Source organism: Trichomycterus rosablanca, chromosome 15, assembly GCF_030014385.1.
Source record: "Trichomycterus rosablanca isolate fTriRos1 chromosome 15, fTriRos1.hap1, whole genome shotgun sequence".
Taxonomy (NCBI): domain Eukaryota; kingdom Metazoa; phylum Chordata; class Actinopteri; order Siluriformes; family Trichomycteridae; genus Trichomycterus; species Trichomycterus rosablanca.
This window is the reverse complement of record NC_086002.1, coordinates 9933615-9946723: the sequence shown is the minus strand read 5'-3', so window position 1 is coordinate 9946723 and position 13109 is coordinate 9933615. Positions and strand designations below refer to the sequence as shown.

Below are 13109 nucleotides of genomic sequence, written 5' to 3'. Positions count from 1 at the left end.
TGTGTCTGATCCACTCATACCAGCATAACACACCACCACCATGTCATTGTCTCTGCAGTGCTGAGAATGATCCACCACCTAAATAATACCTGCTCTGTGGTGGTCCTGTGGGGGGTCCTGACCATTAAAGAACAGGGTGAAAGCAGGCTAGAAAAGTATGTTGAGAAACAGATGGACTACAGTCAGTAATTGTAGAACTACAGAGTGCTTCTATATGGTAAGTGGAGCTGATAAAATGGACAGTGAGTGTAGAAACAAGGAGGTGATTTTAATGTTATGGCTGATCGTTGTACTGTATATCCATTTAAAATCAAATCCATGTGTATCCAGTGTATACGTTCTGAATCCACTGTCTGTTAATCCTGCTTTTTAATTGTGTATTTTAGAAGCAGCAGGTGGTTAAAAAGGGGGAAAAAGTTAATTTCAGACCCTGAGTTGGACGATCTGTTTTGCTTATTTTAGCTGGCAGGTTAGCCTGCATACTAACAGTTATTCAGTTTTGCGCTAACACTTATTTGGCACACAGATGCAGTAACATGCCACATGCAGACGTCCAGGTTTTTTTTTTGGTTCTGAGTACTTGAACACATGTTCAGGACACTGAGGACTCTTATCTGATACGTGCAACAAGTAGAAAAACTCCAGCACATAAGAGGAAATTGGTGCAATAGGTGAGTACACAATAAAATGTATAGTGAGTCGTAATCTAATATTATATTATTTTTTATAATTTATATTAGATTATTAAAGAGGTAAAAGTGGATTAGGCTGGATGTTTGTACAAAATAAAATACAATAGATGAATTGTGTCTTGTGATTCTTTTTAATTATTATTGGAACACTGCAAGCATCAGATGTGTGTGGCTGATAAGTTGTCCTGTGCTGCGAAACTCACTAACAATGAAAGTTTAGATGCAGTTGTTTAAATCTCCTTAACAGGGTTTACAATGTACTACATGGCCAAAAGTATTTAGATGCTTATTATAGCAGGGGCAAAATCCAAGCATACAGACATGCAGTCTTTATAGGTATTCAGTTGGCAGTTTGTTTGTTTGTTAGGATTTTTACGTCATGTTTTACACTTTGATTACACTCGTGACAGGACCAGTAGTTACTTCTTACACTTCTTAGTTACTTAAGGTTTATCAGTTCACAAGGTTATATATATCAAACACAGTCTTGGACAATTTTGTATCTCCAATTCACCTCACTTGCATGTTTTTGGACTGTGGTAGGAAACCGGAGCTCCCGGAGGAAACCCACGCGGACACGGGGAGAACATGCAAACTCCACACAGAAAGGACCCGGACCACCCCACCTGGGGATCGAACCCAGGACCTTCTTGCCAGTTGGCAGTAAAATGGCTAATACTGTCCACCAAGTCAGTTCACTTCATCTCTGCTTTGTCTTAACTGGTCCAGTCAACCATACACACTTAGCCTTAACATTAAAACCACCTTCCGAACTTTGTTAGTCTTCCTCGTGCCACCAGAACAACTGACTAGTCAACACATGGACTCTACAAAACCTCTGAATGTGCCTTTGGTATCAGGTAATAGGATGGTAGCAGCAGACATCCACAGATGCTTGATTGGATTAAGATCTGGGAAGTGTAAAGACTAAGGCAAGGATTGATTCCTGACTCATGACTCTGTGTCATGTTACTTAAACTCTTCCTGAGCAATTTTTGCAGAGTGGCAGGGCATTTTAAACTCGGCCCGTTGTTTGTAGACGTCTATCTCTATTTAATAAAACCAAAAACTCTTTGATTTAATGACTGATTATTGACAAATAAATACTGTATATTAAACTTATATAGCACTGTTCACAAACCCAAGGTTGCTACACAGGACAAAAGCCATTAAAGAAAAAGGAAATATATTTAGAGTAGAGGTAGGTTATTAGCTGAACTTTATACGTGCAGAGAGACACAGTGGAGCAAATACATGAGAGTAGCAAATTCCAAAGAGTAGCTGGCCACCAAATCTAAAGGCCCTGCCACCCATAAAGAAAAACTTGTACTGTACAACTAACAGACCAGAATCAGAGCACCTTAGACTGTGTGATGGGGCATAACAATATAATAATGTAATTAAGTAATTAAGACTGTAATTAAGTAATTGATTGATTGCAACAATTCACATCATAACATACATCACAAACACATAAATCTAGTGCAAAAATAGACCTAAGGTAGTTTATATGTTATTTATTAAAACATAATATAATTATAAAAATACAAACAATATAATAGGACTATAAGATGCAATTAAACCTTATGGTGTGCAAATGGTACAATGTGTTATCTTATTATCCTTTTAGAGGATATGTCTCACTGCAGAAGGGTGAATCATTATGAACTGCCACTACAGTGGGCAGGAACGACTTCATGTAGTGATCCCTATTACAGCAGAGTTGGTGGAACCTCCCACTGAAAGCATCATGCATGGGTGTGAGGTCTCATTCATTATGTTAAGCAGTTTGTGCAATATCCTTTGCTTAACAACTATTTACAACCTCTATTTTTTTATTCATTCATTCATTCATTGTTTGTTTTAAAGCACTGATATTATACAACATGATCTTATAATGAAATGTACTAAACTGAAGAACCACTTCGATTAATAATACTAGATACATTTAAGTGACAATAATGTTTGTGGTTTTCTCTACCCCACCCCCTCCTGCAACTCAACAAGTAAATAAAATTGGTGTACAGTTAGCAGAAAAGTCCTATTTTACTGCTATCCGAAAATACTTTGCTATAGCACAACTTTTTGCTCAACTATTTGCTATATCATCTACACACAGACATGACTGGCTGTTGTCTGAGGGCAAGGATTTACAGAGCTGTGTGGGTTGGGATGGTTATTGCATATCACCCAGTGATTCCAAGGAAACCGGACCAACTGCAACCCTGACCAGAATAAAAACAAGGTAAATCAGGAAAATGATGAAGATCTCTCTCTCTGTCCTGGGTTCCTAGAACATAATGTCTGGAGGGAGTTTTCTAGGTTCTCAATGTGTCTTCAGGTAAAATTACTGTAGTTGTAAGTTAGTGAATAAATGTGCCATGCCCTGGGTGTGCTCCTGTTATGTGTCTAGTTTTTTCCAATGAAGCTGCAGATCCACTGTCATCCTGGTTATGGTCAATTACTAAAAATAAATGCATTTTTAATACTTGATAACCAAAGATTATCACTGTGTATTCCTGTTCATTTTGCTATTGTAATTCTAAATTATTTTAATTCTTGATTTTGCCATATTTTTCCTGTGTCTGTGATTTTTTGTGTGTGTTGTGGTTTTCTATCACCACTTAAAAACCATGCAGAAGATAAACTGGCTGGGTAGGTGTAAGTGAATGTGTGAGTATGTGGTGCCCTCTTACGGACTGGCACAATCCCTACCTGGCAGTTTGAAACTGTTAGTAAGATTTACATCATACAGATAAATAAATGCAATATGATTTGCCTGAAATATGAAACGAGAATTGCTGCTTAACTGATTACAAAGTCATGTTTATGTGTAGAATTATATACTGAATTATTAATGTGTTTATCCAATTGGGATTATTTTGTCATCATATGTAAATATACTAAAACTTGAACACGGTAATCTTTTTTATTATAGGTGTGGGTGGATCGATCCAAATATCGATATTATCAATACCAACATTGGTATTGAAATCGGATTGATACTAGTGTGATGGGATTGATAGTTTAGTTTTACTTTTTCTCTGCAACATTCAGTACGTTTCTCCCATTTCATCAGAAAGTAAAGGCCATGTCTGCTCCTCTCACATCTTACACACCTTGCTCCTCCCCTCCTGCTCTGCTGTGTTTTGTTGTTAAAATCCCAGCAGGCATCAGTACATTGGTAGGCATTAGAAGATTGTAAGTTTTATGTAAGTTTTTTTTTAATACTTTGGTTTGCATATACAGAAATATGGCAATTTTATAAAAATAATAGTGTAAACTATGTGTACGTAAATTACGTAAAGTACAGACACTTTGCGCAATCTACGCAAATGAATCGGCGCATGCGTAGTGAGGCTCTTATCCCACGTGTTTGAGTTTTGGCGAATGAGAGCTGTTTTCTTTTGACTGTGTGCTTTTAAATTTAAACAGAACAGCATATATTATTATTTTAAATGAACAAGGACACATGTATTCGGTCACTATTAAACATTTACAAATTTATTCACCCAGCAAACACAACTACGTGGTATGAGTTATCCAAATGTTGTGAGAGAGTAAAGCACCAGAAACAAGAAATCGGACCGCTTTAAACAACTGACTTTATCATAATAATAATAATAATAATAATAATAATAGTTATGATGTATGAGTTATTGGGGTTTTAATCAGTATCTCAGCTGTGAGTTAGCTGTTGGTTAGGCTAGGTATGGACACATTCACACGGAAGAGCATTTTCTTACAAAGCTCCACAACTTTGGAATAATCTTCCTGCCTCTGTTCGGTATTCGGACACAGTCTCAATGTTTAAGTCTAAACTGAAAACATATTTATTTTCTCAGGCTTTTGATTAATATAGACAAAGGAGCAGAGCTTGGGGGTTCTTGGTCATAGAAACTTGTGGTGATCAGGGATGTTGGGTCGCTGTCGTTCTGCCTCTCTTGTCCAATCACTCTGGTTTGGGTAGGAGAGGTGGGCGCTGATGTCCTGTGAAAGCCTTCATGACCTTGTTACCTGCTCGCTCTCCCTTTTAGTTATGCTGTAATAATTAGGGCTGCCGGAGTCTAAAACTCTCTGTAAAACTGTTTGTCAACTAGCATTGTACATTATTAACTACATTCTCTGTTGTTTTACCCCGAGGGCATTCTGATGGAAACCTGTTTACCCGCCGAGGTTAAGGATTAAAGTCGAGACTGCCGGGACAACGATGCTGCTCCTGTCAGATGTGACGGGTCTGGAGTAATTGCAACGACAAGAAATCACTACAGACTTTATTGAAGACTAGAGCGGATAACAACTCTATTATTATTTAATTGTTTATTTATCTATTTATTACCACTGTATGACTTTTAGATCATTCAATTCTGTGTTTGTATGATTTGTGTAAATCGTGTATTTATTTAAAGTATCCTCCAGACCACCCAAGAAGGATGGGCCCTGTTGAGTCTGGTTCCTCTCAAGGTTTCTTCCTGTAATTTTCAGGGAGTTTTTCCTTGCCACAGTCGCCCTCGGCTTGCTCAACAGGGGTTTTTGTATCAGGGGTTTTTGTATCTGTTGGTCCTGGATTTTGTAAAGTTGCTTTGAGACAATGTATATTGTAAAAAGCGCTATATAAATAAAGTTGACTTGACTTGACTTGACTGTTCTAACCTTATTACTAGGAATGAGCGGATCGATCCAAATATCGATAGTATCAATACTTCAGTTTTACTTTTTCTCCGCTACATTCAGCTCGTTTCTCCCGTTTAATCAGAAAGTAGAAACCATGTTTGTACAGACGCTCCTCTCACATCTTACATGCTCACCTCACTGCTCCTGATCTACTGTGTTTTGTTGTGGTACCATCACGTGACTAAGCGGCACATGTAGCAGAGAGAGAGAGAGAGAGAGAGAGAGAGAGTATGGAGGCTGACAGAGAGGAGCTGTGGGGATATTTTACGGCAGTAAATGAAAAAAGTTAAATAAAAAATCATTTAAAGTTTAAAACATTTGTTCTACAGTAATACTTTTGTTTACTTTGTTTTTTGTAAGCCACAGAGGTGCAGCAAAAATGTAGTTTTGTTATTATATTATTGTATATGATTGTATGAAAAACCTCTAACTGAAAATGAATTTAAGTTATTTAATAATTTTGTGTACTTTTTGTGTTTGTGTTTATTTTACAAAAAGCCAGAAAAAGTGGAACTTCGGTCGATAATAAATGCACATGTTTATTATTCATGTAGGAGTATTTTAACACTGCACTCTCAACTGTTTCTAACAAAAGAAGAAAACAGCCATATTGTGTTCAGTGTGTGATTCATACATCGTTTTATTAAGAAGTAAAAACACGTTCAGCTCGTATTAAACCACCCGGGTTCTTGTGCTCATCTTTACTGTTCAGTTTGACAGTGAAGCTGATTTTTCCTCTCATAAAACACTCGTTATTCATCAGTGCTCAAAACACAACATGGAAACGTGTTCAATTGTATTTTCTTTAGTATTTGAGCTCCTGTACAGACGCTGTTGCGGTGCAGCCACATTGTTTAACGTTTATTTACTTTTCTTTATATAGTAAATCTCTCCTAGAGAGTTACAAGCTGGACAAGTTACCTCAGCAAAGATCCACATGATGGCGCAGAAACACCACAAAACATTCTGAAAACGATTCATTTGGGCAAATTTCCGTTTATTATCAAAACTCTCATAAATAACGAGTACAAATTATTATTTTCATATATGGAACTGCAATTAATTATTTCATTTAAATGTAAATAAGCAATATTATAATACGCAAGTGTCGGTTTAGTGTATGGAGATTGAGAGAGAGGAGCTGTGTGTGGATAATTACAGAAAAGTGAAATGAACTAAAACTTCAGTTAATTATAGTAATATTTGCCCTATTCATAAATCATGACACATTGCTCTCCCCTACATGAAAGTAAACAAACTGCTTTTATAAGTAAAAAGTATCGGCATTTAATTTCATTCGAAGCTTTCTGGATCGAACTAGATGACCTTAAAAAATAATAATAATAACGGCGGTTTTCCTGAGTGAGTCGGCTCACACGGTTCACTTAAAAGAACCGACTCAAGGAGTCAATTCGTTTGCCGACGACCCATCGCTAGTCTCTAAGCAACCCTTGTAACTATCATAGGCTGAACCGCAGCTCACAGAGCTTCTCCTCGAAACCTGTCTAAATACACCAGGTACACAGAAAGACATGCATCATTTACCAGTGTTTTGATCAGTAAGTATACTGTTTGGACAGAAGACTACACTAACTGCACTAAAACATTAAAAAAGGTAAGCTCTTTGCTAACATGCAAACTGAATTAGCTATGTTATTAGCTGAATGAGTCATAACAGAAACATAACGATTAGTCAGTGCTAGTAAGCTAATACTGTAACTAATCTAAATAACTGTAGTAGAGTTAGTTGGTGTGTAGTGGTTAGACTAAACTAGGTTAGTGAAATAGCTGCGGAGATAACTAGCTATAACCTAGCGTAACCCATCTAGATCAGTAAGTGGCTAAACGGATTAATTCTGTCACCTCGGTCAAAACGCTACTGAAGGCGCTGTGGGTTATAAACTGTTCTTTATTGCTGTATATCCAACAAACATAATGTTTTATATAAATAAAAAATAAACTAATATTCCTTGGTTAACGTCAGCAGTAAATGTAACCATATTACACAGTCATCCCTGCAGTTAAACTTCATTGCTCAGGTTATGTGATGAATCTTTAAGGACTAAAGATGAAAGTGAACGTCTCCAACAAACCACTTAAACAACAACAACCAACAAACTACTTTAAAATTACAATTCCAAAATGTTTTACATTGACTTTTATTTAATTGCAGACAGGATGAACCTGAGATATTTCATTTTTTTTCTGGTCAGCTTCATCTCATTTATTTATTAATAAACATCCATTTCTGCATTTCAGGCCTGCAACACATTCCAAAAAAGTTGGGACAGTAAAGCATTTACCACTTTGCAATTGTGTTGCCATTCCTTTTCACCACACTTGAAAGACATTTTGGCACCGAGGATACCAAGCAATTTCAGGTTTTACTTCCTGCAAACACGTCTTAAGATGTGCAACAGTACGGGGTCGTCGTTGTCGCATTTTTTTTATTTTAAAATTCTCCACTAATTCTCTATTGGAGACAGGTCAGGACTGCAGGCAGGCCAGTCCAGTGCCTTTGCAGCCATGCCTTTGTAATGTGTGCAGCATGTGGTTTTGAATTGTTTTGTTAAAAAATGCATGGACGTCCCTGGAAATGATGACGTCTTGAAGGCAGCACATGTTGCTCTAAGATCTCAATGTACTTTTCTGCATTAATGCTGCCTTCACAGAAGTGTTAATGACCTTTGCCAAGGGCACTGACACAGCCCCATACCATGACAGACCCTGGCTTTTGGACTTGTTGCTGATAACAGTCTGGATGGTCCTTTTCGTCTTTGGTCCGAAGCACACGGCGTCCGTTTGTTTTCAAAAAAGACCTGGAATGCTGATTCATCTGCCCACAATACACGTTTCCACTGTGTGATGGTCCATCAGAGAAGTCGACACCGCTTTTGGACATGGTTAACATACATTGTTTTTAAACATTTCAATAATTTTCTTATGCATTTGTTGACAAACTGGCCATCTTTACTCATCAAAGACTTAGCCTTTACTGGATGCTGCTTTTGTACCAAACCATGATTACAATCACCTGTTGACATCACCAGTTTCATCTCATTACTAGCCCTAAATTACCCCCGTCCCAACTTTTTTTGGAATGTGTTGCAGGCCTGAATAGAGGTATATTAACAAATGAAATGATGTTGACCAGACAAAACATGAAATATCTTGAGTTCAAACTGTCTGCAATCAAATAAAAGTCAGAGTAAATGTAAGGAACACTGCATTCTTATTTTATTTGCATTTGCTATACTGTCCCAACGTTTTCTGATTTAGTGTTGTAAAACAGCATTAAATTCGTTAAGAATTACTTAAATTGCAGATAATTGTAATACTGGTGGTGAGAGAAATGTCTCCCCACGAGTTTTAAATTGTTGTTAAGTGGGTTCAATATTAAGTTAAGATTTTTTTTGTTTAAAATTGTTTGTTCAGATTTGGTATGACTAAGTAAACCCTAAGCCAGAGTCAAATAAAAGCCTGTAGATGAAAAGCAAGCCTTAACGTTGTTGGCTGTTGTTATTGAAAAACAGTGCTTATTAGGCTGCTCTGTTATCGGCCTTGGCTCACATGGTCACACATGATATGTCTGTGCTGAGAAATGTGCCCATGTTGTCACATAATTATCATTGCCAGTGGATGAATAACCAGTGCACTGGTTTTTAGCAGCTGAGTCTTTTATTTTTGAACCTTTTGTTATAAACAGGGACTTCTCCACTGAAAAGGCCAATGGGGCTCTTCGACAAGCTAGCAGGCTGGCTGGGCCTGAAGAAGAAGGAAGTGAACGTGCTGTGCTTGGGTCTGGATAACAGCGGAAAAACCACCATCATTAATCAGCTAAAACCATCCAATGTAATTTTCTCTCACTATAATTAGTGTGTATGAGTCTGTTTCAAACTGCTGCATGATATAATTTTACCTTTTACTGTACAGTATCATTTTTTATGGGTCATTTGTAATGTCCATAAGAGCAGTATTTATCCTTTAGTCCTGATGCAGCTATTGTCAATTATTCATGACATGATTGGTTTTTAAAGTTTTCCTCTTTGGTGCTTAAGCCGTTAGATTAATGTTGCTTTTATTTGCCACACCACCTACCTGAATGAGATGCATGCGCATAGCAGTGCTCAACTTTGTGCTCAGGATGCTTTAATGCATGGATTTGTCCTTCTTTATAGAAACTAGTGTCTCATGGTGTCAGAAACTACACAAGCAAATCTATTCATGATTACTTAACTAAACTGGAAAAAATACTTAACTATCACTGACAACTAACAGTAATGTTAGATCTCCTTGATTAAGATGTCATTAAATCATGTGATCATTTTTTTAGGCTCAGGCCCAAGACATCGTCCCCACTATTGGTTTTAACATAGAAAAGTTCAAGACTTCAAGGTCGGCATAAATTGTTTAACGTTTACTAATATGTATTTACTGTTTAATACAGTTGTTATTTAGAATGCTATAATAACCAGACTGTTCTATTTTTAGTTTATCATTTACAGTTTTTGACATGTCTGGCCAGGGCAGATACAGAAACCTATGGGAACACTATTACAAGTAAGTATTTATGACCTACAAATACAGTCAAATTAATTAATGGTTAAGGGCCATGATCAAGGGCCCAACAGTGGCAACTTATCAGTGGCCTTAATGGCCAAGCTGCCACTGACCCTGCATGCACATGCATTGCAACTCAACAATTATCAGTCCATTTTCATTTCTAATTTTTAAAACAAATAGCCAGAAACACTCAAATGTTTTGTGCATGATGCCTTAAAAATAAGTTTTAGGATTTATGTTCTGACATTACTACATTACTTTTAAAACATGTCTAATCTGGTTGTGTTTCTTTATTTGATTAGGGAGGGACAGGCTATCATATTTGTCATTGACAGCAGTGATAAGTTGAGAATGGTGGTGGCTAAAGAAGAGCTGGACACCCTCCTTAACCACCCTGGTAATTATTTTTTAGAGAGTTTAGTCTGTTGAGATTTATTGGTGAGATCTATGTATTACTCCAGTTTGAAACTGAAAGCCTCCTAACATCCTGAATTTATTCTTGCCTTTTTTGTCCAACAATACTTAAGCATGATTTCCTTTTATGTGTAGATATTAAGCACAGGAGGATCCCCATTCTGTTTTTTGCTAATAAGATGGATCTGAGGGATGCATTATCCTCTGTGAAGGTCTCTCAGCTCCTCTGCCTGGAGAACATCAAGGATAAACCCTGGCACATCTGGTAAGACTGCACAAGCTGTACACAGTCAGTTAAAGCACAACCTTTCTCACAAGCCATATTTATATATTTTACTAGAGGGTCTGGTACTTTTTATCATGTAGCATGTTTATAAACCTGCTACTATTGCATGAAGATTTTATTTGAATGGCTTTGCTATCAACCTGTTACCAAGTGTTAAGTACATGTACAGTAAGCACTGGGGGTGCTGGGTAATTTTCGGTGATTCTTCTTTTGTTTAAAATTTAAAGATAAAGCGTTTAGGTAAATTAGATTTTGCTCTAAATAAAAATACAACAGTATTCATCTATCAGAAGACTGTAATGGCTGTAATGTGGTTGTGTTTGGGTGTTTTTCAGTGCCAGTAATGCTGTCCAGGGAGAGGGCCTGCAGGAGGGAGTTGACTGGCTGCAAGGTACAAATTCATTGATTTTTGGCATAACTGCGTGCATGCTTTGTATTTTTGAACCTAGCCCTGGCAGATGCTTTGTGCTTTTAAACCTGTGGTCATCAGATGATCAGAATAGTTTTTATTTAAGGCAAAATACTTAACTAGTCTTAACTGCTAAATAGGTTGTAGCTTAGACCAGATTTTAAAGTGGCCTTGCATAAAAGGTCATACAACCAAAGTTGTTCGGCACACGTCATCTGCATAAGTCCTGTGGTATCAGATACCAGGACATTTCTAGGAGGTCCTTCAATTTCTATTATTCTGTATGTTGCATTGTGGATCATCGTACAGTGCATCCTGGTGCCATCACACCACTGCACAAATGCCCATCTCTTCACATGATCTAAAAATAGGATTTCTAAACTGGTCGATCTTCTTCCATTGCACCAATGTCAAGTTTCGATGCCTCTGTGCCTATTGTATGTGCTTTCGATGGTGAACAGGGGCCTGTGATTATGTCCCAGTAGGTCTTCTCTTGGTCCATACCAGACGCCATAGCCTTCATGTTTACTGGTGTCAGTGAGTCTTGGCCCCTTAACAACCTGTTGACGGTTTGTGGCTCCTCAGACCAAAGTCTGTGGGTACCAAAGCTGCTTATAAGCACCTCTTTCTGTTTGGAGATACTTCAACCCAGTCATCTGGTCATAACAATTCGGTCCTTATCAAAGTCACTCTGGCTATTATGCCTGATCATATCTTCTGTATTAAACACATTTAATACAAGTAACTACTATAAGCTCAACATTTAATGCATCCTTGCATTAGTGAGTGCCTGACACCATCTATTTTCCTAGGTTGAGTTTGCTAGTTGTTGAAAGTCACTTAAATCATGAATTCTAGTTTTCCTATAGAACATTTAAATAGAATATATAAGACTTTCATTAGCCTAAGTCCCATTGATATCCAGTATGATTGTGAAACCCTTACAACAGACATATCGGTCAATAGCTAGTTAGCAGTTACCACTTATTTCAGTTTTTAGAAGTGTTCATTTGCATTTTATTCTTTTCTGCTCTTTTTTCATCCATAGAGCAAATCACACTGTAAGTATTTTAATTGTACCCAGTAAAGTATTAGCTTTTCTTATTAAGCTGAGCCTCGATTCTTAGACACCTTCAGCTGTATCTACATTCATACACAGCATTTAATTGTATCATTTTATATGCACAATCCCTGTGTTCAAGATATTTATAGTACAGCAGAACGTGATTGGCTATTTCAAAAGTTAATTTTTTTAGCTTGTATGTTCGAATGTGTCTGTGTATAACAACGTTATATTCTAGATAGTATTGTGTTCCTTAGCCTGGTGTTTATACCCACGTCCCAATGATAACTTATTTGTCTAAAGTTGTAGATGTGTTTCTTGACTGTTTAGTTTTCTTTCCCAAACAGATCAGATCAGAACGATGAGAACGTGAAACGCTCATAACAGAACAGAGAGGAACCATCACATCTTGCTGAAGTGATAGAAGCGATGTCGCAGTGCAGAACGAACCACCCTCACAGATGTCAAATCAAGGCTGACCCCCGAGCTTTACCCAGTGGGCATGACGGGCCGTCTGTTCAGCGCTACAGAATGTGCTAGTGAGGGATGTTGTTTGGCTTTGATTAAGTTCCACCAGATATTTTTGTATCTTCTTCGACAGGTTCTCTATAAAATAGGCAAAAAATAAGTTAACTTTGTTGTATTTTAATGGTTTTCCCATTGTTTATCACTTTATATTTAATCACACATAATGAAGTAAAAACATGTTTTTATCATTTTCAGATATTAACTAAAATTAAAAACTGAACTCTCTAATTCACAGCCATTTTCAGACCCCTTTTGGCAGCAGTTATAGCCGCAAGCCTTTCTGGATTTGGGTGGTTTATCCCATTTTTCATAGCAGATCCTTACAAGCTCTGTCAGATTAAATAGTCTGTGAACTGCCATCTTCTGTCACTTCACAGATGTTGACTTTCCAAATATTTTTGAGTAGTTATTTGTAAGAATTGAAAAACAATTAAGTTATAAAGTCTCAGCAATACTATTTCCAAAACCTTATAAAATTAT

The 13109-nt window shown here is 37.2% G+C and overlaps 1 protein-coding gene across 1 annotated transcript; it reads left to right on the top strand.

The window, feature by feature from the left end:
* Positions 1 to 6807: 6807 nt before the first annotated feature.
* On the top strand, positions 6808 to 12729 carry arl6 (ADP-ribosylation factor-like 6). Its single transcript, XM_063010407.1, has 8 exons — positions 6808 to 6981; positions 9073 to 9218; positions 9700 to 9761; positions 9858 to 9926; positions 10232 to 10326; positions 10479 to 10608; positions 10965 to 11020; positions 12449 to 12729. Exons 2-8 carry the CDS (start codon positions 9096 to 9098, stop codon positions 12472 to 12474), a joined length of 561 nt encoding a protein of 186 aa, XP_062866477.1. The 5' UTR covers positions 6808 to 6981; positions 9073 to 9095; the 3' UTR covers positions 12475 to 12729.
* Positions 12730 to 13109: the final 380 nt, after the last annotated feature.

What these genes read in the sequence shown, in the direction of transcription:
- arl6 (XM_063010407.1), top strand. Translation starts at nt 9,096, where the DNA reads ATGGGGCTCTTCGACAAGCTAGCAGGCTGGCTGGGCCTGAAGAAGAAG. An exon ending in GATAAACCCTGGCACATCTG is followed by an intron (nt 10,609 to 10,964) that starts GTAAGACTGCAC and finishes GGTGTTTTTCAG; the next exon opens with TGCCAGTAATGCTGTCCAGG. An exon ending in GGGAGTTGACTGGCTGCAAG is followed by an intron (nt 11,021 to 12,448) that starts GTACAAATTCAT and finishes TTTCCCAAACAG; the next exon opens with ATCAGATCAGAACGATGAGA.